The 15474-nt window shown below is 36.9% G+C and overlaps 1 protein-coding gene across 2 annotated transcripts; it reads right to left on the bottom strand.

The window, feature by feature from the left end:
- Nucleotides 1–1719: 1719 nt before the first annotated feature.
- LOC106418710 (acid phosphatase 1-like) lies at nucleotides 1720–3747 on the bottom strand. 2 transcript variants are annotated; one of them, XM_022692691.2, is made up of 4 exons: nucleotides 3729–3747; nucleotides 3026–3493; nucleotides 2259–2468; nucleotides 1720–2136 (listed from the first exon to the last, which is right to left on the bottom strand). In XM_022692691.2, the coding sequence occupies exons 2-4, from the start codon at nucleotides 3454–3456 to the stop codon at nucleotides 1959–1961; spliced, it is 819 nt and encodes a 272-aa protein (XP_022548412.1). In that variant the 5' UTR covers nucleotides 3457–3493; nucleotides 3729–3747; the 3' UTR covers nucleotides 1720–1958. The 2 variants fall into 2 exon arrangements, with proteins under 2 accessions (XP_022548412.1, XP_013714919.1); XM_013859465.3 differs by lacking the exon at nucleotides 3729–3747 and adding an exon at nucleotides 3590–3659.
- Nucleotides 3748–15474: the final 11727 nt, after the last annotated feature.

Here is a 15474-nt window from a genome sequence, read left to right as displayed (position 1 = left end):
ATCATCTGTTATTAACTAAAAATGCTTATGCTATTAACGGAGTTTGGTGCTGTTAGGGCATCGTCAACGGAGAGAGACTCCATTCAAACAATAAATTGTAATAATTTTAATATTTTGATCTTTGACTTGATTAGTATTGTCACTATTAACGGCAAACGTTCTGCATTTGCAGATGGTATTGTTGTCTTTTTCCAACAATCACGAAACACTATGGGTCCGATTGTTTGAGGCTTTGAAGATTTTGCTGTCAAGGCTTTTAAATTTAATTTGGCTGTTAAAATTGTTACTGTTAATTTTTTTAATATATGCATTTAGAAATATTAAAAAACATCAAATTGTGGCTTTAAGAAAAACAAACAACGTAAAGAGTAAAATCAGTTATTTTGACTGTAAGAAATTTAAAGAAGGCTTTGAGGACTTTAAGAAATCTAAAGTCTGATCGGAAATAAATTGACGTTAAAGACTTTACAATTAAGCTAAAGTCTCAACAGTTATCATAGCTTAATCACCAATCGGAGGCATATGTACTGTTTCATATACTCCCTATCTCTATGTATCAAAATAAGTGGATTTTAAGGTTTTTGCACACCTATTAAGAAATTACAAATTTTTATTTATTTTTTTTCGTTTGTTTAAAAACAACAATAAATATATATAATTCAACCAATAGAAAATCATACTGCAGAATACAAATAGTCAAAAACATAAAATTGTATTTATTTTTTACATGGAAACTTGAAAACGTCACTTAAAATGAAACAAAAATTTTTTTCTTAAAACATCACTTAAAGTGATACGGAGGGAGTAACTTTATATCTTTCCAATTTTTTTAAAATCAAAATGTAGTTTGTGTCATAAGAAAGCTTCAAGAGAGAAAAATAAATCGGTGGAAGGAGACAACTAAGTTTAGTCATGTTTTTTTTTTTTTTTTTTTTTGTAACACTAAGTTTAGTCATGTTTAATACTAAAAATTACTTAAGGATCCGATTAGGCTAGCTATAGAGGATAGCTTGTATGAATCCCTTTAAGTTTGGAATGAATGTTTTGGATGACAAAAAAAAAAAAAAAAAAAATACTAAAAATTACTTAGAAATAGGTTTCTGTTTTCTGTAACTGTCAAAAGAATTATCTAAAAAGGAAAACTAGATTTGATCAACTATGGAAAATGTACATTTTATTGATGATAAGATCAAGGGTAAACGATGAAATACATAGGGTGTCTAAGAACAAGAGAGTATGGATTTATTGAAACTATAGTTTAGCTATCGAGAGAATCGGATCCTTTTCTTGACTTTTCCTTTTTCTTTTATAGATCATTGGAGGTGTATCGTCATTGCGTGATCTCCATCGTGGATCATGTCTTTATGGTGGTCTTTAATACCTTTGACTTCTTTACATTAATTCGGCGAGCTCGATGTATGAGACTCTCACAGCCCGGGTGAGTCTTGACCTACACGGGCTTTTGGTTCATATGGGTTTTGATGATGCTTGAGCTGGGCTTTACCATGTTCGGTTTGAAATTTTGGACCAGGTCTGGGGCGGGAGCCGGGGTGAACATAAGCTGTTTGTTGTTCTTTTTAGTTCTTTAGAATTTGTGTGCCTTAGAGTAGCTTTCATGTTATTATGTATCTCTATTAAGTCTTGCTGCATATTTTGTGACTGAACTTTACCAATTCCATCAATGTTCTTGAATCCAAATAAAAATATAGAGAAACGAGATTATTTAACGAAAGCCCAAAATTAATTTCACAAAGGCCCAAAATAGTCATACAAAGTTACAAACAAACATCTGAATTCAAAATAAACAAAGATGTTCATGGTTCATATATCACTCATAAGCATTTGAAATTGGTTATATAAACCAGAAGTGGAAAAAGAGAGAATCAATAAGACTCAAGAATCAGATTGAAACTCTGATCTTATTCTTTGGTTAGAATATTATTCTTAAAATGATTTGATCAAGCGATATAGTAGATGGAGTTAGGGAGCTTGAAGGTTCTCTTGGGAACTGGACAACCTGCGAAGCTGTTCCATTGTGCACCCATCACTCCCCAAACTCTGTATCCAAGACTTGTAAGCCATGTCCTCACATCTGCTTTGTATTGGGTCACACTCTTCTTCTCTTCCTCTTCTCCCCTGCAATTATTCGGGTTCATAATATTACATTTAAGAAAGATCGAATTATATATGTTATTGCTCATATATTTATATGTGGGTCAGGACATAATTTTAACCTAGCTATAAATAGTAATATATACCTGAGAAGGAGGTTAGACCAGCTGTGGTAACCGGCTTCAATAAGGTTCTCGACTGTGGCGGATCTGAGGTACTCCTTGCGAGAAGAAACCAAAAAGATCTTGAAACCCCTCTCTCTGATCTCATGGAACAGCTTCACCATGTTTGGAACAGCTGGTGCCTTTCCCCAACTCTGCCATTCCTCGAATTTGGTCGTGTTTAGTTGCTCACCACTGATTCAAATCGATGTAAACATTTCAATCCCGGTTCTCGTAAACCAAAACCAAACCAGGCAAGAAAAAATTCTAGAGGTGCAAACACAATCCTAACTAAACCGAAATTGAGCCGGAATTCAAGCCAACTTTGCACTGTATCTACCGATTCCATTAAACCGAAACGGAATCAGTTTCTGTGTAACCGAGATGATTTAAACCAAATAATTAATTGATTCACAAACAGAACTATTTTTTTTTTTTTTTTTTGTAACTAAACATTAGGGTTTAACAGAACTATTATTTTCAACAAACAGAACTAGTTATATATGCTTATATCGAGTAAATATAACATTTGCTTAAACCAAACGAATCAAAAGCCAACAAAATATTGATTCTAAACAAATCAAATTAAAATCTACAGAAATTTATTATATAAAACAACTCATATTTAATTTTTAAAATTATTTCATTCAGTTATTACTATTTATAGAAAATCGATCCAAAAACCAAACAGCCGTTGCTCTTGGACGAACCGAACAGAACCTTAATCTATATGGTTAATTCAATTTTGTTACCCGAAATAGCCGTTGCTCTTGTGGTAAGGAATGGTGGAGAGAAGAGTGTCATCAATGTCAAAGATCCAAGCATCCATGCCATCACATTTCTTCTTCTCGCAACAAGTTTTTCCGAGGTAGAGGATGGCTGCATCAACGGCTCTCTCCACGTCATCATCGTACTGAGATGAAGTCATGTACTGTTGGACGAACCACACGCACTCCTGTGGCACCACCGTGAAGTCTCTGATGTTGTGAAGCTCCACATTAACTCTCCAGCTCTCGCAGTATCCGTTTAGGTTTGGTCCTTTCAATGAGGCGACGCCGTTCTGGCTGGTGGTTGTGCTTGGCTTGAGTCCCTTAAACTGGTTTAGGATGTTCCAGTCACGAGCTGAGACCATTCCGATGAAGAGGAATGCGAGGGTTAGAGAGAACACCAAAGATCTAGCCATGTTGTTGATGAAGAAGGTGTTACTTGTGTTTGGCGATCTGTGTGCAATATGGTAATGTGAATATATAGAATATGTGAAAGTATACAAGTCAACATAACAACAAAATAATGAATTAATATATTTTAAGATTTACAAGAAGATTAATAGATTGCCAATGCACATTTATATATTACTCCTCCAATGACCAAGTTTTTTTTTTCTTTCCAGTGACTAAGTTTGTTTTCCTACATTTTGAAGATGAAGTGTCATTAGATACTTATGTTAATTTTCACCTGATTTGTTTTTACGAGATGTATAGAATATTTTCGGGATGAATGTGAACTACAGCACATTTACATAGATGATATAATAACTCTATACATATATAATATATAGAGTCGGAGGAAAGTGGGCACCATGTCTTAGATGTGAAATAGGCAACTTGAAGAAATAAGGTGAGAAACATCTACTCCAGCTCATGCAATTTAATATAATCAACCGTCCTGGTCCTCCGCATAAATGTGTGCTTAGCTAATAGACATTCAGGATATGATCAAAAATTTCGAATAAATAAATATATGCATACACAAGCAACTACGTTTTTTGTTAATACTAGCCAAAATTTGATGTAGACCATGACCATTAAAAGATAATGTCTTACCATGACACCACATACTTGTTCCCACTTTTCATCGTAATCTCGTTAAATTAATTTGATATAAGCTGGAACAAGTTTACCTTCAAACCATGATTAATTAATAATCATTATTAAAAATAATTATATAAGTATCTTTTCAATATATTAATGTAATTCAAAACAAGTTCACATGGCAGAACAATATTTTTGCACTAGAAAATTTGCTAAAGATTTCATCTCTGGTGACTAATTATAGTGAGCTGTTATGAAAGGGCATTATGCTTCATCGCTACATTTTTAAAAAGAAATGTCAAACATTGTGTAATTAAACCATTTCTATTGTAGTGATGTAAAGACTAAATCATGATTAACATATGTGTTCCAGTCTCTTACAAAGGTTAAGAAATCTTAGGAAAAGGTTTGAAAACACCTAATACAAAAATGCCTAATTTAGATTTTTATTGTTTGTCTTTGTTTTTGTTAATCACATGTCTTTTAACCATGTTTTGGTTTTATAGACAGGTCTATGGTTAATAGTCTCATCCTCCCACATGCAGTCCTGTCGGATAGCCATGATAAAAATTGGTATACAAAATTTCATTTTACACTATTTGGTTTATGTTCCATTTTCTTATAGATACTTTTTTCTCTTGCAAGTTGTAATATACCATGTGTGATTGAGTATGTTCTTCGGATATCAGATCATATATTCATTTTTAGCATTTTCCCCTCAATAATCTATAGGTATCTTAGTTTTTGGAACATAATGAATCGAATAATAGATTTGAACAAATATTTGTGTGTGTGTGTGTGTGTTAAACAAATCTTGTAGATATATGTATCTTGCACGTCTTTAAGCTAATAATCACTGAATACCTGCAGAATTCGTTTACATTACATCCTTAACAGCATTCCACACGTTCTAATATTTTTTCCTTTGCTTAATATGGTTATTTGTTTATTTGTACAAAACCAAATTCTTGACAACTCATTCAGTTCTTGCTCAGTCTAGATCGACACACTATATATCGGCAATAGAAATGCTTCTCATGATCTATTTCTGTTTTTCAACCTTTCTGTTCAATAATTTAATCATTGATATTTATCCGTCAGTTATTTTGGACATTTCCTTATAATAATCTTTTTGACCAATTTAGAATACAAAATTTCGATAATAATTGATGTGCATCTTCAGTCATTGATGACTATCCTGCTCTCTCTCTCTCTTTGTGGCAAATTAATTGGCTTTCAGGTTTTATGTAGGGATGATTAGGAATACGAAATTCTTTTTTCTTAAATATTCATTATTTATGAGAAAATATTATTCCATCCGTTTCACAAAAAGTCACTTAGACATTTTTCACACATATTAAAAAACTGATTAAAATACATTTATGTTTTCATTAATTTTATATATTTTACCAATAGCATTTTAGATAAATAAATTTATTTATAAGATTAATGTATTTACATATAATATTGAGATAAAAGTAAGTATAAATTGCATTGGTATAGAACAACACTTTTTACGTAACAAGAACAATATTATAAAGTGACACTTAATATGAAATAGATAGAGTATAATCTAATGGGAGTGAGAACTATTGAGCATCAAGACATCACAGGCTCACAGCTAATTCCATATGCCATGTGAACTATTCCATAAAGAATGTCATTAAGTTTATATAAAATATAATTAATCAATATTATAGCACTACAAGAAAACATAAGATTAACGACGGTGGTATTCCTCGTGAGTTCGTCGTAAAAGAGGCATTACAAGGAATTACCGAGGAAACACGTTTCGTCGTTACTCGTTCGTCGTAACGCATATTTCCTTGCCATTTCGTCGTAACTTAGCGAGGAAAACATTTCGTCGTAAAGACGAAGTACATCATTTTGTCGTAAAGACCACGTAATTATTCCACGTAAGGAGGTCGCTATATTTCCTCGTAAATACCTCGAAAGGAGTTCTTCGTAAACTACACGTAAATATCTCGAAAGTATTTCCTCGTAAAGTACACGTAAATACCTCGAAAGTATTTCCTCGTAAAATACTCGTTTAACCTTCCTCGTCATTTCCTCGTAAACTTTCCACATAAATAAGTCGTAATTTAGCTACGAATTTACTTCGTTTTTTTTATTTTACAGAATTTAAAAATATAATTAAAAATAATAATTAAAATTATTTAATTTATTAATAAAATTATAATTTAAAATAAAAATCAATACGAAAATATTTTATATATAAATAAGTTTCGAATTTATAATACAACAACCGGAAAAAAAAGAACTAAGGGTCGTTCATCGCCCGGTAGAATTCATCACTCCTCCTCTCTACATCCGCCTCGGTATGTGTGTCGGATGATGACTCGCCTGGAATGGGATTTTGTCGTCGCATGTTCCTCAACAAGGACTCTCATTCCGGATTTGTGGCCGCTATAACGTCCAAGAAGCCCTCGACTCCGTCCACACGAGCTGTGAACGCAGATCGCGTCGAGTCCAACTCGTTACGCAGCTGAGTGGACTCTTTACGCAGCTGAGTGACTTCATCTTCCCGTGTCTGACCATAAGACGATGTCGCTCTCGGAACACCGTTGACAGAACCAATCTCCAACGTACGTCATTTTTTCTTAGGGACAACCTTAAAAACAAAAAATAAATATTGTTAGTAAAAATTTAAAGTTAAATTAAATGAATAATAAAAAAAATTTAAAATTTAAAAAAATGACCTCCTCGTAAATCCTATCCACTTCAAGTGTGGATAAGTTGACGGCTAATCCGTCAGTGGACTGTTGGGTCAGCTTGTTCTGGCGGTCGTCAACCTGAGCAACCAAGTCGTTGAAGATTTGCTCGGACTTGCCATCTAGAAATTGGCCCGCCTTGTTCTTGTGGGTCCTCTCGTAAAGCTGCAAAAGAGACGGAAGTTGTCCCGTCTCTTTGGCCTAAAAAACATTTAAGAAAGTTAGAATATATATATATATATTAAAAATTAATTAAATAAAATATTTAATTACCATTTCCAAACGGACACCGGCGTGGGATTTTTGGCCCGTAGAGTGAAGCATCAGTCCGTGGCCGTGCTCATCTACCATGTTACGGGAGGCAGAGCAAGACTGGGCGATTCTAATGGAGTCAGGATCCCGCCAATAACAGATGAGACCATCCCACACATCCGTGGTGAGCTCAGCGGGTTTGCCACGCTCATACCCCTTCAAGATCCAGTCACCCTTCCAGTTGGAGACCGTGTCCAACAAGCGAACTTTCTCATTCGCGTAAAACGCTTTTCTCACCCTCTCATTGACCCCCATGGACCAATGATATTTTTGCTGTAAAAAAAAAATTAAATTAATAATTGTTTAAAAATATATATATATATATATATATATATATATATATATATATATATATATCATGAAAAGATTAAAGTATATATAATTAATTAATAGTAACTTACAGCGTAAATTTTGAATCACGTCTTTCTGACGTAGATGGGCATCTTTTTCCTGTTCGGATGTGGCATGGAGAAGTAACCTTTGATCATGTCAGTTACGTCCGATGCAAGACATCTGTCAACCCCAAACCTGAAAAAAACAAATTTAAAGTATAAATTATTTATTAATGTTATAAAAGAATTTTAAAAGAATTAAAAAAATAATTAATGTAGCATACGACAAAGTTCCATCCGGTTGGTCGGGGTCTATGACTGGTAAACCTTCTCTGCTTGGCTGACCGAGAAAGTTTTCAACAGTGTACTGCGAGTAGGGAGCACTCGGAGGTACCATCAAATTGGGATGAATCTCGGCGGGCATTGGAGGAGCCATCGGAGGAGCCATCGGAGGAGGCACAGGAGGAGGCATCGTCGGAGGAGCCATCGGAGGAGGCACATGAGGAACCGATGGTGTACTAGAAGAAGGCGACCGAGAGACTCTCTGAGAAGACTGAGTCTCGGGGACAGTCTCCGGACCCGAAGAACCGGGAGCTGAAGAAGAAGCAAGAGCCAAAGAAGGCGGGTCTAAACGACTACCAGGCTCACCTAACATCTCTCGGTAATGGGGAGTAAGCATGTTCTTTCGAATGCCCTGCAAAAAAATATAATCTTTGAAGTTAACATCAACAGTATTAACAAATTCTATAATTAACAATTTCTATAAATCTAGCTAAATTCCCTACATTAACCACCTAATCAACACTAATTAACATAAAATCTGTAAACCTATCTAAATTGTAGCATCTCCCGATCCTAGATAGGATCATTGGGACGAGCCATGGTGCGAGGAGACGCACCAGTCAGGTCATCATACCTAAGGACAAGCGTATCATGGCTCAATGACAAGGTTAAGGGCATCAGGAAGCTGAGACTTAACCAGGATAACATAAAGGGAAGCTTAAGAGAGTTGGGCGAGTGATCCGGTAGCTGGGCGAGGCCGAGAGCAAGCTCAACCAGCTGGGGATAGTGTGGAGTTAGCTCACTCAGTCTTGGGTAGCTCACTGGAGCTGATAGACTAGCTCACTTAGCTGGGAACAGTTGGTGGCCAGCTCAACTCAGCTTGGTGGAGTGTTATGGTCCGGGCCGGTGTGGTCGGGTCATGGGCGGTTATGGGCTGGTGGGATCTTGGCATGAACCCCCAAGGGTCCGTGGGTCTTGTCAATTGGACAAGGGACTCAGGATGATCAACTGGGCCTGATTTTCGGACAGCCCAAAGGAGAGGAAGAGCAGTTGGGTGGTTATACCGAAAAGGTGCAAAAGGGGCAATTTGTGCCCTTTCCCTTTAACTGCTTGTGCTGGTTTCTTCAGGGCAGTTGGGCATGGATTTCTCTATAAATAAAGAGTCGCTGGCACAGAAAATGGCACGAAATTCCTTAGGCAAAGCTCTGCCAAAATCACACCAGAAAATAAAGAGAGAGAGAGACCGGCGGTTAGAGAAGAGAACCGTATGGGGTGGTGTTGTCTTGCCGGCGTGTTCTGATCGTGGGAAGGCCAGGCCATGTAGATGGATACCAGACAGAGAGATAAGGAGAAGGAGAAGGAGAGGGACGTGCCTCCAGGGGAACGAACGCCCAAGGTTAGAGGTGTAGACTGCAAGGGATGGCCCGGGCCTGCGGATGAACCGTATGGACTTGTGGTCGGATCGCTTTGCAGATGAATCCATTCTCTTTACTTCATCTAGATCGCCTGTTCTACTGTGTATTGTGATGTTATTGGTTTGATTCAGACAGGGAACACTGCACCTAGGCCTTGGCCGGTTCAGGGGCAAAGTCCTTGTCCTTGGCCGGACTGATCTATGGTCGGATCTCACATCTCGGGTTGGATTTGTTGAGAACTGATTATGGGAATCTCTTAGTTGGGAATTATCATGAATTGTCATGGTTTTTAATTAGTTTGTGTGAATTTATTTGAGTATGTCAATTTCGGACAGAACCTAATTCTTAGGGCCGAACCATGCGATTCTAGATTTGATGATTAGGTTATTGGTCTTATGTGTTTATGATGTGGTTTGTATGGTTTCAGGATCAGACTTGGACCGCGGTAAAGGAAAAATACCGTGAAGACTCAGGCCATGGGAAGATGTGTAGTGAATGGGTCATTATTGATAAGTGTGAAGTATTGATAGCCTATTGTGCAACTTGTGAACTCATGATAGACTAAGTGTGTATTCTGGTAGTATGAATCTATGAATGATGTATGGATCTCATTTATTATATGTATACAATCAATTTGCCCCTTATATTCACTTGATAGGATTGATTGATCTTGAACCTCACTTAATGAAATTGGACTTAGCATCTAAAGACTTAGGAAAACCGGGATCAACTATATAAATGTGGGATGTTAAGGCCGCGAATCATGATTGGGCTTGGAGCCGGAATCCGGCCTTACATAAATTCCCTACACTAACCACCTAATATATCCTAAACTAATCAAATTAGAGAGGAATTAGAGAGAGTTACCATTGCTACGAAATAGAGAGGAAGTGGAGAGGAAGTTGAGAAGAAATGAAAGTGTGAGCGCTCGAGAGTATATATAAGAGATTAGATATCCTCGTAAATTTACGAGGAATTACAAAGGCCCGCGTTTTATTTCACGAGGAAATAGTAAGGCCCGCATTTTTCGGTTACGAGGTCTTTACGATGATTTCTGCTTACGTGGAATTAACGAGTCATGCGTTCTTCATTTACGAGGAATTTGCGAGGCCCGCTTTTCTTTTTACGAGGAATGAGACGAAGCTAATTCGTCGTAAAACCTTTCGAAAATTCCTATAAATACTCACCAGTTTGCTTCTCAAATCAAAGATAAACTCACCAATTTGCTTCTCAAATCAGAGATAATTACTCATCAGTTTGCTTCTCAAATTAGAAAATTTTGAAAAAAAAGAAGGAGAAGAAAGATACTGGAACACACGTGGGCGGATACAAGGCTAGAATTACGTAGGTCTCGCCTTGTTTCTTCCCACTTGTGATTCCAGTATCTTTCTTCTTCTTTTTTCAAATATTACAACGGTAGTCCCTAACTGGTCGTTAAGAGAGGAAATAGATTCCAGTATCTAAATTATCTACACTAACCACCTAATCTACCCTAAACTAATCAAATTAGAGAGGAAATAGCAAGGCACGTGTTTTTATTTAACAAGAAAATAGCAAGGCCCGCATTTTCCGGTTACGAGGTCTTTACGACGATTTCTGCTTACGTGGAATAACGAGTCCCGCGTTCTTCATTTTTTAATTTCGTCGTTATTTTACGAGGAAATTACGAGGATTATGTTTAAATCCCAAAAATCCGAAATCCCAAACCCCATCTTCCTTATCTTCTACTTCATATATTCCAAACCCCAAACTCATCTTCCCTTTAACCTCAATCTATTCTTTCCATTCCAAACCCCCAAATTCTAAAACCACAACTCCTTAACTTATAATCTCAATCTCTTATTTCTAATACAAACTCCCATTACCTTACACAAAATCAAATTATATAAATAGTTTTTCATGATTAAATCCATCAAATCACATGCATTAAGTCTGAAAACCAATCTTATTAAAAACAAATACATCAATCGGATACATCGACATTCTCGTCATCAATAGAAACATCATCATTTTCATTAAACTCGTCTTCAACATCTTCGTCAGTGGCATCGTCGGTAAGACATTCGTACTCATGATTATGCGGATCAATGTGAAGGATGTCATCAATTTCTTGTTCAGGTTCTTCGACTTCATTTATATGTTCTTCTTGCAATGGTGGTTCTTCTCCACTGATGATTCGTCCTCGAGGTGTAACTTTAATCACGGCTAACCAATTTATTCCCGATTCTCTCATCCGAGGGTATGGAAGGAAGGTAACTTGGTATGCTTGTAAAGCTAAGATGAAAGACTCGAATTTTTTGTACCTGCAAAAATAAAGAAAACATAGAAATTAATTTATTTTGCTCATGTATGGGAAAAAAAAGAATTTGTTGTACCTTAGTCCACCATTGACATCAACTACACCGAATTTGTTAAACCGAACACCTCTGTTGACGACGGGGTCGAACCATTCACATTTGAAGAGGACGCATTTCAGCTTCAATATCCCTGGGAATTCGACTTCAATAATCTTCGTCAAGATCCCGTAGAAATCTGTTTCTCCTTTCACACATATTCCACAGTTACTGGTCGCCCGCTGTCTACCATACTCATATGTGTGAAAAGTATAGCCTCGTGTGAAATACATCTGTGATGTGGTTACCTTTACAAGTGGAGATTGAATTACTTCGTGTAACCACTTAGGATAATCTGCATCGTCGTCATAATCAACCTGCAAAAATAAAGAGAACGTTGAAATACAGATCATGTATGAAAAAAAAGTTTGCTCGACCTGAAAAAATTAAGAGTTTGAGTTAATATCTGATTCTTCAACCAATTAATAAAGTGTTGATCTTTCCTTTTGTCTACGTCACTTGTGGATATACCTGGGAATGTTTCATCGACTTGAGAAACAAATAGGCTTTGAAATCACATTTTATATTAATTAATCTTTGGCAATTATATAATTTATACTTATATGTGTTTAGAAGTGTCCATATATGTTACCTTTCAAAATAACGCATCAATGGATCCTCGCAATTGAGTAGAATATAGGTGTGTGCACTATGAGCGTCTTTTTCACTCGACCACCAAACCTCTTTTGATTTCCCACCGATTCGCCCAATCTGTCTAAAGATGTCTGGAACACCAGCAAATGCATATGTTGGCGCGACACCATCATCATCATATCTTCTTGGAGCTCTTTTCCGGGTACGTACATTTAACGCAAAGTAGTACGATGTGAAGTGAGAAGTTTCTTCTGTCAAACTTCCAGCAATTATAGAACCTTCAAGCTTTGTGAGGTTCTTTGTTTTTCCCTTCAAATATTTCATGGCTCGCTCATACTGATACATCCATCCGTAATGTACAGGTCCACGAAGCAATGCCTCATATGGGAGGTGGACAGATAGATGCTCCATGACGTAAAAAATTCCCGGAGGAAATATCTTCTCCAAGTTGCACAATAAGATGGGAATGTTCTCCTGAAGCTGTTCCACGACTTCTTCTTTAAGAGTGTGTGTGCTCAGATCTCTGAAAAATGCTCCAATGCCTTGTATATTCCAAAAACAATTAAACACATTATTAGTCATATATTATTGTAAACTAAACCATTATAAAATTACTGCGTTATAATATACTACCTGCAAGTGCTTTATGTACGTTTGTTGGAAGTAGCTCCGCAAATGCAAAGGGACGTAGTCGTTGCATAAAGACATGACAATCATGACTCTTCATCCCGGAGAAATTTTGACCATTTTCAACACATCTAGAGAGATTTGAAACATACCAATCGGGGAACTTCACTTCTGATGCCACCCAGTTGAACAACACCGACTTTTTTTCTGAAGACAATCTGAATATCGGAACGGGAACTTGTCCATTGCTTTTTATATGTAACTTACTTCTTGAGCAAATATCCGGTAAGTCCAACCTCGATTTTATTTTGTCTTTTGTCTTCCCTGGGACATTCAATATTGTATTCATGATGTTCTCAAAGAAATTCTTCTCTATATGCATCACATCTAGGTTGTGGCACAGAAGAAGATCCTTCCAATATGGCAACTCCCAAAATATAATCTTCTTGTACCAGTTGTGATGAATACCGTAAGAATCAGGCATATTACGAGGGACATGCCAATTACCACCACAACGAACTGTTTCGTTAGCTCCGTAGTAGTCGATTTGCATTTCAATTTGTTCTCCAGTTAGATATGGAGGAGGAGTGTCTCTCACAACCCTTTTGTGCCTAAACAATTTCTTGTTTCTTCGGTACGGATGGCCAATGGGAAGAAATCGACGGTGACAATCGAACCAACTTGTCTTCCTACCATTCTTCGGTTGAAACGCATATGTCGTTCCATTACAATATGGACAAGCTAATCTCACATGTGTAGTCCATCCAGACAACATCCCATAGGCAGGAAAGTCACTTATGGTCCACAAAAGCATCGCTCGCATCGTAAAATTCATCCTCGTTGAGCAGTCATACGTCCTCACCCCTGTTGACCACAAATCCTTCAACTCTTTTAGGAAAACATCCAGAGACCTTTTTGGATGGTTCGGACCAGGTATTAATATGGTCAAAAATAGCAACTCACGTTGCATGCACATCTCCGGTGGCAGGTTGTATGGCGTAAGAAAGACTGGCCACAATGAATATTGTCTCCCTGACATTCCAAATGGACTAAATCCATATGTGCATAATCCGAGATACACATTCCGGATACTCACCATCCGCCTGAGTATGCTCGGCATGTCATCTCATCTTTCCAGCAGTCTGCTCTGATTGGTACAATCTTTTCAATCTGTCTGTAATTGGTAGGTACCACATCCTTTGGTACGGTACCCTATTACGTTCCCGTCCTTGCGGCTTGAATCGTGGCTTCTTGCAGAATCGACATTCTTCTAACTTCTCGTCATCTCCCCAGTAGATCATGCAGTTGTCGATGCAAACATCTATCATCTTCGAAGGCAACCCAAGACTATAAACCAGTTTCTGAATCTTATAATAAGAATCAGCACACACGTTGTCTTCCAGTAAATACTCTTTAAACAAGTCTGCACATTCATTCATGCAACTTTCAGGTAGATTGTGATCAGTTTTAATATTCATCATTCTAGCAGCCAACGACAATTTAGAGAGACCTTCTCTAAAACCACTGTAAAGTGGCTGATTCACCGCATTTAACATTTCATAAAACTTTTTTGCATCTATATTAGGTTTTCCATCTTCATCATGAGCTACGAATGCATCAGTTACCATATCATGAACCCTATCATAATCTACCATCTGTTCCTCCTGATGGTAACTATGTTCATTATGCAAATGATGATCAACCGGTTCTTCCTGAAAATTGCTATTACTACTACTAGCTTCATTCTGATCATAATTATAACCTTCTCCATGTTGAAACCAGATATAGTAATTTGGTGTGAAACCTCTATTTATTAAATGCTTCCAAACATTTTCACGATTTGCCAATTTCGAATTGTTGCATTTCCGACAAGGACAGAACATCTTACAACTTTCTTGGGCGAGCGGTATGAAATCTGCTTGATGCATAAATGTCTCCAGCCCCGCAAGGTATTCTTTCGTCACTCTCCCGTTAGCATCTCTATGCATATACATCCACATTCGCAACTCGAAAATATTCTTGGAGCCCAACATTCTTTTTCTTTCACATTTTTTTTTTCTTGTTGGTGTGTTTAAAATGATGTTCAAACATCCATATTTATAAGAAATTTTCGAATCTGGTAGTTGTAATTTTGCTAGGAATTTACGACGAAATTTAGTCAGGTAGCCGAAAAAAACGTGTTACAACTACAAAGTTGGTGGATTCAAAATTTCCTCGCTAAGTAGACGTAAAATATTTCCTCGTAAAGTACACGCTCCATTTACGTCGAGTTTACGAGGAAAGCGTATTTCCTCGTAAAAGCCACGTGACATTACATCGACTTTACGACGAAATGATTTCGTCGTTATTTTATGAGGAAATAACGCTTATTTTATATTTCCTCGTAAGTTTCTCGTAAAGTCGACGTAAATTTACGAGGATTAGTTTTCCTCGTTAAGTTTCTTCGCTAAACTTGTGTTTTCTTGTAGTGGAAGTTTAGTTGAAAAATCAAACAAAAATAACTTTAGGTTTAGAGTAATTTTTGTGTTTTTACATTTATGTTTAAGATTTTTTAATAAATATTATATATTCATATATGGCTTTGCTGCGACGAGGATGCCTTTTTTAATAAGGCCAACGTCAAGACCTGAAACATCCCAAAACACATCGGAAAGCTACAACTTCCAGTGTACCAGAAAACGGTGTGACCTAGGTTACAAATGA

Source organism: Brassica napus, chromosome C9, assembly GCF_020379485.1.
Source record: "Brassica napus cultivar Da-Ae chromosome C9, Da-Ae, whole genome shotgun sequence".
Classification (NCBI taxonomy): Eukaryota; Viridiplantae; Streptophyta; class Magnoliopsida; order Brassicales; family Brassicaceae; genus Brassica; species Brassica napus.
This window is presented reverse-complemented; position numbering and strand designations above follow the sequence as displayed.

Excerpts from the sequence above, each read along its gene's own strand:
- LOC106418710 (XM_013859465.3), bottom strand. The coding sequence starts at position 3,618 with ATGTGCATTGGCAATCTATTAATCTTCTT. Across the intron at positions 2,469-3,025 it reads AAGAGCAACGGCTATTTCGG|TGGTGAGCAACTAAACACGA; the intron begins GTAACAAAATTG and ends GATTTGAATCAG. Across the intron at positions 2,137-2,258 it reads TGGTCTAACCTCCTTCTCAG|GGGAGAAGAGGAAGAGAAGA; the intron begins GTATATATTACT and ends GAATAATTGCAG.